Consider the following 14652-nt stretch of genomic DNA (forward strand, 5'->3'; position numbering starts at 1 on the left):
GCAAGAAATCTTTTATTTAAGGATATAAACTTCATGCATTTCATAAGTACAATTTTGGGAATATAGTAATTGTTCCCACCATACCTGCCCTCCCACCCACCCTGCCATCCCTTCTCTTCCCTCTCCAATTCCCAGTCCCATTCTCTACTAAGATTCGTTTTATTAACTTCATACACAGAAGTCCAACTCCATGCTAAGTCAAGAACTTAACAATTTGCACACACACACGCAAAACTTAACTGGTATCTTAACTGTTATACCAAATGTTTGAACCATCCCCACACTGGAATTTTTGAAGTACCATCAAATGTGAAAATACATCTCTAAGGAGAATTCTCATGAGTGGAATTTCCCATAAGATATTTTTAGTTTTAAAAGAGCTCTTCATGCTTTCTCTTGTTTTTGTTGTATATATGTGGTTAGTCTCATTCTATGGGATTTATGGAATGAAGGGTGATTGGGTATTTATTTTTAGTTATGTTTACCCAGAAGTGGAGTTTCCTTTTTATATCTCTTTCCTATAGCATCTTATTTTTATTTCATGTTTATAGCATATTCTTTATTTTATTCATGCTTTTGACAAGATTTAGTTTATTCATGATGTTTCCTTGAAGAGTCTCTTTCATCTGTTTTGCTTATTGGTTTCCCTTCCTTTCTTCAAGAATGGAAGTTTTTTTCAAATGTCTGCTGACCTTCAGTTGTTTGCTTATGTAAAAGTAGGGGGTGACTAAACAAAAATGGGGTGCTCTGAGCATGTGAGTAGAGTCCAGAAATTGTGGTTCCCCTTTGAATGGTATCACTGGAATTTTTAAAACATTAATTTTTAACTTACAATGTCAGTATGTTTAGATGTTTCCTGGGCCACTCAAATTCTATGTTGGAGATACAGTCATATAATTTCCTACCTGAAAGAAATTTGGGTCCTGGAGCTGAATGGGAGAAGAAGCCAGTCACCTTATTTTCTTTACATATTCTCTTGTGTTCACAGCACCTCACCTTCACTGGGCATCCCTAGTCCTGGCACTGAGTTTCATCATCCCCAGAGAATTAGTCTATTTTCTGTGAGGTGAAGGCAAGATCCTTTGCTGTGGAGCAGGGAGGACCTGTGCATCAATGTACTTCTTTAGAAGACTTTCAAGCAATCCATTTTTTCTCATCCTCACCATCTTATATCAATACTTTCTACCCGACCAATTCTTGAGACCTCCGACCTGTTTATGACCACTGTTCTCTTTGTCCACCTCCAGCATAGAACTCCAGCCATACAGTTTTATAAGTCAGTTATCACCCATCCATCTACTTCAAATTTCAAAAAAGCTCACCTTTTTATTGTTGTCCTATCTTCTGTTTTCAGTATATTTGAGATTACTCTCATTTTAGAGAGATTTTTGGAGCCAGTGGTGACTGAATATGTGCAATCAGCCATGTTAAGCAAGAAGCTGAGTTTTCTTTGTATATCCAGGGTCTCCAGGACAGGATCTTGAAGATAATCTCTAAAAAACCCCAGGCTAGGGAGATGAAAAACTGTGGATATTCTTAAGACAAATCTTCTCTTCTCTTCCTGACAGACACAATTCTTCTGCAAATATGGCTGATGTGTGTAATTCTTTATTCAATTCATTCTACTCCTCTTTCTTTTTTTTTTTTTTTTGACAGGCAAAGTGGACAGTGAGAGAGAAAGAGACAGAGAGAAAGGTCTTCCTTCCGTTGGTTCACCCCCAAATGGCTGCTATGGCCAGTGCACTGCGCTGATCCGAAGCCAGGAGCCAGGTGCTTCCTCCTGGTCTCCCATGTGGGTGCAGAGCCCAAGCACTTGGGCCATCCTCCACTGCCTTCCCAGGCCACAGCAGAGATCTAGACCGGAAGAGGAGCAACCGGGACAGAATTCGGCACCCCAACCGGGACTAGAATCCAGGGTGCTGGTGCTGCAGGCAGAGGATTAACCTAGTGAGCGCTGGCCTCTACTCTTAATCTTTGTAAAAAAAAATATGTCCTGAGAGGTTTCTTGTAGCAGACTATGCCTTTGCTTCTGCTTAGACAATCTAGCAATATTCATTTTGTACCTTGCTTTGGAAGGAGACTTTCTGATTCATGCTTACAAATGTCTTTTTTTTTTTTTTTTTGGACAGGCAGAGTGGACAGTGAGAGAGATAGAAAGGTATTCCTTTTCCGTTAGTTCACCCCCCAATGGCTGCTGCAGCCGGCATGCTATGGCCGGCGCACCACACTGATCCGAAGCCAGGAGCCAGGTGCTTCTCCTGGTCTCCCATGAGGGTGCAGGGCCCAAGAATCTGGGCCATCCTCCACTGCACTCCCAGGCCACAGCAGAGAGCTGGACTGGAAGAGGAGCAACCGGGACAGAATCCAGTGCCCCAACTGGGACTAGAACCTGGGGTGCCGGCACAGCAGGCGAAGGATTAGCCTATTGAGCCGCGGTGCTGGCCACAAACGTCCTTTCTCTACGCTCTCTTTCATCCTGTTCATGCTTGAAACATGAGCAATGCTCCAGTGCTGTCAGCTACCATCAATTTTAAACTCTTAAACATTGCTTATGTTACCGCATTCAATCTTTGGTATCACCCTATAAGATAGTATCACAGCATAAATAAGATAAATGAGGTAATTGAGGTTCAGAAAGGTTATGGAAGGTGTCCAGTTAACATAGCTGATAAATATCTCTGCTGCTTGAATACTTCTGAAAAAGCAAATCCTTGAATGAGGCTGGAGTAGAGTTTCACAGGAGAAGCAACTATGAGGACTGGAAAATAGAGCTTTCACAGAAGAGACAGAAGCAATCCCTCTAGCAACAAATATCTTAAAATTCACTTTTCAAATGGGTGCAGAAAATCCAAAAACAGCCACTTGAATCTTTGTTCCAGAGTTTTTTTTTCTTAAAAGAGCACATGGTTTTCACTTCAAACCATCTAACATTTAAAGAGGACAATAGGGAAAAGTTGTGATGTTCTTACTAGTGTAGCACTAAATACAAGCCTTTTGTTTCCAGATGCCAAACTGCGCTCCCCTCTAGGAACAATGACCTGGGCAGGAAACCAGACTCTCATCTCCCACTTCATCCTCCTGGGCCTATTTAACTACTCACCACTGCATCTCTTCCTCTTTTCCATCATCATGGTCATGTTTCTGGTGGCCCTCTCTGGCAATGGGCTCATGATGTTCCTCATCAATGTAGACTCCCGCCTGCACAGTCCCATGTACTTTTTCCTCAGCTGGCTGTCTCTCATGGACCTCATGCTCGTGTCTACCATTGTGCCGCGCATGGCTGCGGATTTCCTCCTTGGCGGTGGCCTTATCTCCTTCACTGGCTGTGGACTCCAGATACTCTTTTTTCTCACACTCCTGGGGGATGAATGCTTCCTGCTTGCCTTCATGGCCTATGACCGATACGTGGCCATCAGCAACCCCCTGAGGTACTCGGTAGTCATGAGCCAGCGAACCTGCTGGCTCATGGTGGCAGGGTCCTGGCTCTTTGGCCTTGTGGATGGCCTAATCCAGGCCATCTTCACTCTCCGCTTCCCATATTGTAGCTCCCAGGAGATTGACCACTTCTTTTGTGAAGTTCCAGCTGTGCTCAAGCTGGCCTGTGCTGATACCTCTCTCTATGAGACCATGATCTACGTCTGCTGTGTCCTCATGCTGCTCTTGCCCTTTGCTGTTATCTCTGCCTCTTACCTGCGCATCCTGGCGGCTGTATTGCGCATGCACTCCACTGAGGGCCGGAAGAAGGCCTTTACTACTTGCTCCTCCCACATGATAGTGGTCTCTCTCTTCTATGGGGCTGCTATGATCACCTACATGAGGCCCCAGGCCTACCACTCCTCCAAACAGGACAAGGTAGTCTCTGCTTTCTACACCATGATCACTCCCATGCTTAATCCTCTTATCTACAGTCTGAGGAACAAGGAAGTGGCTGGGGCGCTGAGAAAACTCCTAGGAAGAGGTTCCTGTGGTGGCGGTCAGGGCTAGAATGGCACTAGCATCTGAAGGTGTGGGCTCTGTGGCCTGGGAACCTGGAAAGTCCAACTGTAATTTGGAGAAGCAAATGTGTTCTACTGGGGAGAAAACTGCTCTTTGACCAGAGTTAACCAGGTTAACACATCAATTCAATCCATTATCTTCATGCTTAGTGTGGGCAATGTGGAAGGAAGGTTTTGGTGTAACACAGAAGCAGGATCCTCAGCTGCTGACAGCACTCAATTGTATTCTTCTCCAGGAATTACCTTTGGCTGAGGAGAGCCACCCTGCCCAAAACCATACTGACTTGCTACGGACTACCTGATTCCACCAATGATGAGTGAAGAGCATAAAGGCCTGGCCATCTGCCTCAGTTTGACCCTGAATGGCTACTACATCCCCAGGACTCCTACAGGTTCCTCTGAGGCATGAGAGGCAATTTCTTCCTGTGTCCACTTGTATTTCTCTAAGTCTTCTCCTGCACTATATGTTTTGATCTCTAGAGCACTTGCTAATAAACTTCTTACATACAAAGTGTGTCTCATTCTTCTTCTGGAAACTCTGACCTAGACATTCAGAAATTCAGGAATGATGGTAGAAAGGGAAGACTAGAGATGTCCTGCTTGGGGGGCGAGGGGTAGGGAGGAGCTGATAAGTATTTCTAAAAACATGAAGATATTTCTGATTTTTGGATGAAAATGGTGTGATCCACTCATACATCATAAGTTTCTCTCCTTAAAACATACAAAGGCATTCAAAATGCTCTTGGAATAGGCATGTTGTGAAAAAGTATGGGGGCTAATGTTGTGGCACAGAGCGTTAAGCCTCCATTTGCACTGCTTGAATCCAACATGGGAACAGTTCAAGTCCTGGCTTCTCACTTCTTTTTTTTTTAACTTTTATTTAATAAATACAAATTACCTTTCTTTGAAAGGAGGAGAGAACTTTCACTAGACAATGATCTTCTCTAAATAAGATTGAAGTCGGCGAACCCAAAAGGCCTCCATAGCATTGGAAACTCATGAAAAGAGCCGAGGGAGATTACTGATGCCATAAAAAATAGTGGCAATTTGTTTTTTTTTTTTAAGAACTATTATCATGTTTAATCCCAGTGAGAGTCAAGTTGGGAATTGATAATTTCTTTTTTTTTTACAGAAGAGCAGTTTAGTATACATTAAGTAAAGATTTCAACAGTTTGCACCCCCATAGAAACACAAAGTGAAATATACTGTCTGAGTACTCGTTATAGCATTAAGTCTCAATGTACAGCACATTAAGGACAGAGATCCTACATGAGAAGTAAGTGCACAGTGACTCCTGTTGTTGACTTTACAAATTGACACTCCTGTTTATGGCATCAGTAATCTCCCTATGCACCAGTCATGAGTTTCCAAGTCTATGGAAGCCCCTTGAGTTCTCCGACTCTTATCTTGTTTAGACAAGGTCATAGTCAAAGTGGAGGTTCTCTCCTCCCTTCAGAGAAAGGTACCTCCTTCTTTGAAGACCTGTTCTTTCCACTGGGATCTCACTCACAGAGATCTTTCATTTAGGTGTTTGTTCCCCCAGAGTGTCTTGGCTTCCCATGCCTGAAATACTCTCATGGGCTTTTCAGCCAGATCCGAATGCCTTAAGGGCTGATTCTGAGGCCAGAGTGCTGTTTAGGACATCTGCCATTCTATGAGTCTGCTGAGTATCTCGCTTCCCATGTTGGATCACTCTCCCCTTTATTTATTCTATCGGGTAGTATTAGCAGGTACTAGACTTGTTTATGTGCTCCCTTTGACTCTTAGTCCTTTCATTATGATCAATTGTGAACTGAAATTGATCACTTGGAATAGTGAGATGGCATTGGTACATGCCACCTTGATGGGATTGAATTGGAGTCCCCTGGTATGTTTCTAACTCTACCATTTGGGGCAAGTCAGCTTGAGCATGTCCCAAATTGTACATCTCTTCCCTCTCTTATTCCCACTCTTATGTTTAACAGGGATCACATTTCAGTTAAATTTCAATACTTAAGAATAACTGTGTATTAATTACAGAATTAAACCAGTCATATTAAGTAGAACAGACAAAAAAACTACTAAGAGGGATAATGTATTAAGTTGTTCATTAACGGTCAGGGCTATGCTAATCAAGTCATCATTGCCTCTTTTCTTTCCTGTTTCTTTTTAAGTAGAGAAGCTTCTCATTTTGATGTAATCTAAGATCTTAATTTTAGCTTTGACTGCCTAAGCCTCTAGAATCTTTTCCAATAAGTCTCTGCCTTTGCCTATTTCTTGCAGTGTTTCTCCAATTTTCTCTAATAATATGATCGTGTAGGTCTTTAATCCATGTTGAGTGGATTTTTGTGTAAGGTATAAGGTAGGGGTCTTGCTTCATGCTTCTGTACATGGAAATCCAGATTTTTTTTTACTTTTATTTAATGGATATAAATTTCCAAAGTACCACTTATGGATTACAATGGCTTCCCCCCCATACCATCCCTCCCACCCACAACCCTCCCCTTTCCCACTCCCTCTCCCCTTCCATTCACATCAAGATTCATTTTAGATTATCTTAATATACAGAAGATCAGTTTAGCATACATTAAGTAAGGATTTCAACAGTTTGCTCCCACACAGAAACATAAAGTGAAAAATAATAGATGATTTTTTTAAGTGATGATGAAATCAGATCAGACCTATTGTCATGTTTAATCCCAGTGAGAGTCAAGTTGGGAGTTGATAATTTCTTTTTTTTTTTACAGAAGATCAGTTTAGTATGCATTAACTAAAGATTTCAACAGTTTGCACCCCCATAGAAACACAAAGTGAAATATATTGTTTGAGTACTCGTTATAGCATTAAATCTCAATACACAGCACATTAAGGACAGAGATCCTACATGAGGAGTAAGTGCACAGTGACTCCTGTTGTTGACTTTACAAATTGACACTCCTGTTTATGGCATCAGTAATCTCCCTATGCACCAGTCATGAGTTTCCAAGTCTATGGAAGCCCCTTGAGTTCTGCGACTCTTATCTTGTTTAGACAAGGTCATAGTCAAAGTGGAGGTTCTCTCCTCCCTTCAGAGAAAGGTACCTCCTTCTTTGAAGACCTGTTCTTTCCACTGGGATCTCACTCACAGAGATCTTTTGCCAGAGTGTCTTGGCTTCCCATGCCTGAAATACTCTCATGGGCTTTTCAGCCAGATCCGAATGCCTTAAGGGCTGATTCTGAGGCCAGAGTGCTGTTTAGGACATCTGCCATTCTATGAGTCTGCTGAGTATCTCGCTTCCCATGTTGGATCACTCTCCCCTTTATTTATTCTATCGGGTAGTATTAGCAGGTACTAGACTTGTTTATGTGCTCCCTTTGACTCTTAGTCCTTTCATTATGATCAATTGTGAACTGAAATTGATCACTTGGACTAGTGAGATGGCATTGGTACATGCCACCTTGATGGGATTGAATTGGAGTCCCCTGGTATGTTTCTAACTCTACCATTTGGGGCAAGTCAGCTTGAGCATGTCCCAAATTGTACATCTCTTCCCTCTCTTATTCCCACTCTTATGTTTAACAGGGATCACATTTCAGTTAAATTTCAATACTTAAGAATAACTGTGTATTAATTACAGAATTAAACCAGTCATATTAAGTAGAACAGACAAAAAACTACTAAGAGGGATAATGTATTAAGTTGTTCATTAACAGTCAGGGCTATGCTGATCAAGTCACCGTTTCTCATAGTGTCCATTTCACTTCAGGAGGTTTCCTTTTTGGTGTTCACTCAGTTGTCACCGATCAGGGAGAACATATGGTATTTGTCCCTTTGGGACTGGCTTATTTCACTCAGCATGATGTGTTCCAGATTCCTCCATTTTGTTGCAAATGACTGGATTTCGTTGTTTCTTACTGCGGTATAGTATTCTAAAGAGTACATATCCCATAATTTCTTTATCCAGTCTACCGTTGATGGGCATTTAGGTTGGTTCCAGGTCTTGGCTATTGTGAATTGAGCTGCAATAAACATTAGGGTGTAGACCGCTTTTTTGTTTGCCAATTTCATTTCCTTTGGGTAAATTCCAAGGAGTGGGATGGCTGGGTTGAATGGTAGGGTTATCTTCAGGTTTCTGAGGAATCTCCAGACTGACATCCATAGTGGCTTGACCAGTTTGCATTCCCACCAACAGTGGGTTAGTGTCCCTTTTTCCCCACATCCTCGCCAGCATCTGTTGTTGGTAGATTTCTGAATGTGAGCCATTCTAACCGGGGTCAGGTGAAACCTCATTGTGCTTTTGATTTGCATTTCCCTGATTGCTAATGACCTTGAACATTTTTTCATGTGCCTGTTGGCCATTTGGATTTCCTCTTTTGAAAAATGTCTATTGAGGTCCTTGGCCCATCTCTTAAGTGGGTTGTTGGTTTTGTTTTTGTGGAGTTTCTTGATCTCATTGTAGATTCTGGTTATTAACCCTTTATCTGTTGCATAGTTTGCAAATATTTTTTCCCATTCTGTCGGTTGTCTCTTCACTCTCCTGACTGTTTCTTTTGCAGTACAGAAACTTCTCAATTTGATGCAATCCCAATAGTTGATTTTGGCTTTGACTGCCTGTGCCTCCCGGGTCTTTTCCAGAAATTCTTTGCCTGTGCCAATATCTTGAAGGGTTTCTCCAATGTTCTCTAGTAACTTGATGGTGTCAGGTCGTAGATTTAGGTCTTTAATCCATGTTGAGTGGATTTTTGTGTAAGGTGTAAGGTAGGGGTCTTGCTTCATGATTCTGCATGTGGAAATCCAATTTTCCCAGCACCATTTATTGAATAGACTGTCCTTTTCCAGAAATTAGTTTTAGATCCTTGATCAAATATAAGTTGGCTGTATATGTTTGGGTTGATTTCTGGTGTTTCTATTCTGTTCCATTGGTCTATCCATCTGTTTCTGTACCAGTACCATGCTGTTTTGATTACAACTGCCCTGTAGTATGTCCTGAAATCTGGTATTGTGATGCCTCCAGCTTTGTTTTTGTTGTACAAGATTGCTTTAGCTATTCGAGGTCTCTTGTGCCTCCATATGAATTTCAGCACCATTTTTCCCAGATCAAAGAAGAAGGTCTTTGGTATCTTGATTGCTATTGCATTGAATCTATAAATTGCTTTTGGGAGAATGAACATTTTGATGATATTGATTCTTCCAATCCATGAGCATGGAAGATTTTTTCATTTCTCGGTATCCTCTTCCATTTCTTTCTTTAAGGTTTTGTAATTTTCATCGTAGAGATCTTTAACATCCTTGGTTAAGTTTATTCCAAGGTATTTGATTGTTTTTGTAGCTATTGTGAATGGGATTGATCTTAGAAGTTCTTCCTCAGCCATGGCATTGTCTGTGTATACGAAGGCTGTTGATTTTTGTGCATTGATTTTATATCCTGCTACTTTGTCAAACTCTTCTATGAGTTCCAATAGTCTCTTAGTAGAGTTCTTTGGGTCCCCTAAATAAAGAATCATGTCATCTGCAAAGAGGGTTAGTTTGAGTTCTTCCTTCCCAATTTGTATCCCTTTAATTTCTTTTTCTTGCCTAATAGCTCTGGCTAGAACTTCCAGAACTATATTGAATAGCAGTGGTGAGAGTGGGCATCCCTGTCTGGTACCAGATCTCAGTGGAAATGCTTCCAACTTTTCCCCATTCAACAGGATGCTGGTCATGGGTTTTTCATAGATTGCTTTGATTGTATTGAGGAATGTTCCTTCCAAACCCAGTTTGCTTAGAGTTTTCATCATGAACGGGTGTTGTATTTTATCAAATGCTTTCTCGGCATCTATTGAGATAATCATATGGTTTTTCTTCTGCAGTCTGTTAATGTGGTGTATCACATTGATTGTCTTGCGCACATTAAACCATCCCTGCATACCAGGGATAAATCCCACTTGGTCTGGGTGGATGATGTTTCTGATGTGTTGTTGCATTCTATTGGCGAGAATTTTATTGAGGATTTTTGCATCTATGTTCATCAGGGATATTGGTTTATAATTCTCTTTCAGTGCTGCATCTTTCTCTGGCTTAGTGATTAAATTGATGCTGGCTTCATAGAAAGAATTTGGGAGGATTCCATCTTTTTTGATTGTTCTGAATTGTTTGAGAAGAATTGGAGTTAGTTCTTCTTTAAATGTCTGGTGGAATTCAGCAGTGAATCCATCTGGTCCTGGGCTTTTCTGTGTTGGGAGGGCCTTTATTACTGTTTCAATTTCTGTCTCAGTTATGGGTCTGTTTAGGTTTTCGATGTCTTCCTGGTTCAATTTAGGTAGGTTGCATGTGTCCAGGAATCTATCCATTTCTGATAGGTTTCCCTGTTTGCTGGCATACAAGTCCTTGTAGTAATTTCTGATGATTCTTTTTATTTCTGTGGTGTCTGTTGTTACATTTCCTTTTTCATCTCTGATTGTATTGATTGGGGTCTTTTCTCTTCTTTTTTTAGTTAGTTGGGCCAATGGGGTGTCAATTTTGTTTATTTTTTCAAAAAACCAGCTCCTCGTTTGGCTGATTTTTTGTAATGTTTTTCTTGATTCAATCCTGTTGATTTCTTCTCTGATTTTAATTATTTCTCTTCTCCTACTAGATTTGGGTCTGGTTTGCTGTAGATTTTCTAGACCCTTGAGGTGAATTGAAAGCTCATCTATTTGGTGCCTTTCCAATTTCTTGATGTAGGCACCTATTGATATAAACTTTCCTCTTTACACTGCTTTTGCTGCGTCCCATAAGATTTGGTATGTTGTGCTGTTATCCTCATTTACTTCCAGAAAGTTTTTGATTTCTCTTTTGATTTCTTCTATGACCCATTGTTCATTCAGGAGCATGTTGTTCAATCTCCATGTGTTTGCGTATGCTCTAGGGATTTCTGAGTTGCTAAGGAAATCCAGTTTTCCCAGCACCATTTATTAAATAGACTGTCCTTATTCCAGGGATTGGTTTTAGATCCTTGATCAAATATAAGTTGCCTGTGGACGTTGGTTTGATTTCTGGTGTTTCCTCTCTGTTTCATTGGTATATCCATGTTTCTGTACCCGTAGCATGCTGTTTTGATTACAACTGCCCTGTAGTGTGTCCTGAAATCTGGTATTGTGATTCCTCTGGTTCTGTTTTTGTTGTGCAAGATTGCTTTAGATATTTGAGGTCTCCTGTGCCTCCACTGGAATTTCAGCATCATTTTTTCTAGATCTGAGAAAAGTGTCCTTGGTATTTTGATTGGTATCACATTGCATCTATAAATTGCTTTTGGGAGAATGGACATTTTGATGATGTTGATTCTTCCAATCCATGAGCATGGAAGATTTTTCCAATTCTGGTAACCTCTTCTATTTCTTTCTTTAACATTGTGTAATTCTCATTGTAGATTTTTGTGCATTCATTTTATATCCTTCTATTTGTCATACTCTTCTGTGAGTTCCAATAGTCTCTTAGTAGAGTTCTTTGGATCCCCTAAATAAACAATCATATCATCTGCAAAGAGGGTTAGTTTGACTTCTTCCTTCCCAATTTGTATCCCTTTAATTTCTTTTTCTTGCCTAATAACTCTGGCTAGAACTTCCAGAACTATATTGAATAGCAGTGGTGAGAGTGGACATCCCTGTCTGGTACCAGATCTCAGTGGAAATGCTTCCAACTTTTCCCCATTCAACAGGATGCTGGTCATGGGTTTTTCATAGATTGCTTTGATTGTATTGAGGAATGTTCCTTCCAAACCCAGTTTGCTTAGAGTTTTCATCATGACTGGTTGTTGTATTTTATCAAATGCTTTCTCGGCATCTATTGAGATAATCATATGGTTTTTCTTCTGCAGTCTGTTAATGTGGTGTATCACATTGATTGTCTTGCGCACATTAAACCATCCCTGCATACCAGGGATAAATCCCACTTGGTCTGGGTGGATGATCTTTCTGATGTGTTGTTGCATTCTATTGGCCAGAATCTTATTGAGAATTTTTGCATCTATGTTCATCAGGGATATTGGTCTATAATTCTCTTTCAATGATGCATCTTCTTCTTACTTAAGGATTAAGGTGATGCTGGCTTCACAGAAAGAATTTGGGAGGATTCCATCTTTTTTGATTGTTCCGAATTGTTTGAGAAGAATTGGGGTTAGTTGTTCTTTGAATGTCTGATAGAATTCAGCAGTGAATCCATCTGGTCCTGGGCTTTTCTGTGTTGGGAGGGCCTTTATTACTGTTTCAATTTCTGTCTCAGTTACGGGTCTGTTTAGGTTTTCGATGTCTTCCTGGTTCAATTTAGGTGGATTGCATGTGTCCAGGAATCTATCCATTTCTGATAGGTTTCCCTGTTTGCTGGCATACAAGTCCTTGTAGTAATTTCTGATGATTCTTTTTATTTCTGTGGTGTCTGTTGTTACATTTCCTTTTTCATCTCTGATTTTATTGATTTGGGTCTTTCTCTTCTTTTTTTTTAGTTAGTTGGGCCAATGATGTGCCAATTTTATTCATTTTTCAAAAAATTGGCTCTTCCTTATGTTGATTTTTTGTAATTTTTTTTCATTCAGTCTGGTTGATTTCTTCTCTGATTTTAATGATTTCTCTTTCCTACTAGATTTGGGTTTGGTTTGCTGCAGTTTTTCTAGGTCTTTGATATGCACTGAAACGTCTTTTATTTGTTGACTTCCAATTTCTTGATGTAGGCACCTGTTGCTATAATCTTATCTCTTAATACTTCTTTTGCCATATCCCAAAAGTTTTGATATGTTGTACTGTTGTCCTTGTTTACTTCCGGAAATCTTGATTCCTCTTTTGATTTCTTCTATGACCCAGTGTTCATTCAGCAGCGTGTCATTCAATCTCCATGTGTTTGCATATGCTCTAGGGATTCCTGAGTTGCTAATTTCCAGCTTCATTCCACTGTGGTCTGAGAAGCTGCATGGTATGATTCTAATTCTTTTGAATTTGCTGAGATTGCTTTATGGCCTAGTATATGGTCAATCCTAGAGAAGGTTCCATGCACTGCTGAGAAGAATGTAAATTCTCTAAATGTAGGATTTAAAGTTCTGTAGATATCTGTTAGATCTGTTTGGGCAATAGTGTCAATTAAATCTGCTCTTTCCTTGTTGATCTTCTGTCCAGATTATCTCTCTATTTCTGAGAGTGGAGTATTGAAGTCCCCCAGTACTATTGTATTGGAATCTAAGTCTCCCTTTAAGTCCCTTAACATATCTTTTAAATAAATCGGTGCCGCATAATTAGGTGCATATACTTTTATAATAGTTACATCTTCTTGTTGAATTGAACCCTTAATCATTATATAGTGCCCCTCTTCATCTCTCTTAACAGTTTTTGTGTTAAAGTTTATTTTGTGTGATATTAATATGGCTACACCTGCTTTTTTTGGTTTCTGTTGCATGGAATATCTTTTTCAAGCCTTTCACTTTCAGTCTGTATGCATCATTGTTGGAAAGATAGGTTTCTTGTATGCAGCAAATTTATGGGTTTTGTTCCTTAACCCATTCAGCCATTCTGTTTCTTTTAACTGGCCAGTTCAGGCCATTAACGTTCATTGTGACTATTGATAAGTAGTAACTTTGCCCTCCCATTTTCCCAAAGATATTTTCTAATGTATGCTTTGAACTTCCTTGGATCTTTCACTGGTAGGTTTTCTTCCTTTACCTTCTTTCATATTGATGACTGTGTTTCTGTGTTTTTGTGTGTAGCACATCTTTAAGCATTTTTTGCATGGCTGGAAGAGTGGTGACATATTATTTCAATTTCTGTTTGCTATGAAAGGTCTTTGTTTCACCTTCATTCATAAATGTGAGCTTTGCAGGATATAATATTCTGGGCTGGCAGTTTTTCTCTCTTAGTACCTGGGCTATATCTCACCATTCCCTCCTAGCCTGTAGTGTTTCTGATGAGAAGTCTGCTGTGAGTCTAATTGGAGATCCTCTGAGAGTAATCTGACGTTTCTCTCTTGTACTTTATAGGATCTTTATGTTTCACTGTGGAGAGTTTAATTACAATGTGTCGTAGTGAGGATCTCTTTTGGTCATGTTTACTGGGGGTTCTATGAGCCTCCTGCACTAGGATGTCTCTGTCCTTCTCCAAACCCAGAAAGTTCTCTGCTAGAATCTCACTGAAAAGGCCTTCTTTTTTTACATTTAAAGCTTTATTTAGTGAGAAAGATGCATAGGAGAGTGAGAGCTTTATTAAGAGAGAAGTAAATCAGGGTACATACCAAGCACCAGGAACCAGCCACGTGGATAAGCATCTAGGCCAGGAAGCATAGAGCACATGGCCTGAAGGCCATGCACCCTGGAGGCTCAGGGCTACAGCAAGCCCAATCGTGGCAAGAGGCCAGGGAAAAAGAGAAGTGGCTCGGACACAGCATGTCATAGGCTTATTTTAAAATTTTTTTAACTTTTATTTAATGTATATAATTTCCAAAGTACAGCTTATGGATTTCAATGGCTCCCCCCCTTAACTTCCCTCCCACCCACAACCTTCCCCTTTCCCTCTCCCTCCCCGCTTCCATTCACATTAAGATTCATTTTCGATTCTCTTAATATACAGAAGATCAGTTTAGTATACATTAAGTAAAGATTTCAACAGTTTGCTCCCACATAGAAACACAAAGTGAAAAATACTGTTTGAGTACTAGTTATAGCATTAAATCACACTGTACAGCACATTAAGGACAGAGATCCTA

At 40.2% G+C, this 14652-nt stretch overlaps 2 protein-coding genes across 3 annotated transcripts in view; both read left to right on the plus strand.

Moving 5' to 3' along the window:
* Window positions 1-4506, plus strand: part of BTNL9 (butyrophilin like 9) — a 102762-nt gene extending 98256 nt beyond the window's left edge. For both annotated transcript variants that reach the window (XM_089312534.1, XM_089312536.1), the window contains one exon: window positions 4232-4506. In XM_089312534.1, coding sequence (XP_089168660.1) covers window positions 4232-4248 — 17 coding nt within the window. In that variant the 3' untranslated portion in view covers window positions 4249-4506. The remainder of the gene's footprint in view (window positions 1-4231) is intronic.
* LOC100354867 (olfactory receptor 2V1-like) lies at window positions 2913-4099 on the plus strand. Its single transcript, XM_002713893.5, has one exon. It carries the CDS (start codon window positions 3034-3036, stop codon window positions 3982-3984), a length of 951 nt encoding a protein of 316 aa, XP_002713939.1. The 5' UTR covers window positions 2913-3033; the 3' UTR covers window positions 3985-4099.
* Window positions 4507-14652: the final 10146 nt, after the last annotated feature.

This window comes from Oryctolagus cuniculus, chromosome 14 (assembly GCF_051225735.1).
Source record: "Oryctolagus cuniculus isolate XC-2025 breed Fujian yellow rabbit chromosome 14, ASM5122573v1, whole genome shotgun sequence".
NCBI lineage: Eukaryota > Metazoa > Chordata > Mammalia > Lagomorpha > Leporidae > Oryctolagus > Oryctolagus cuniculus.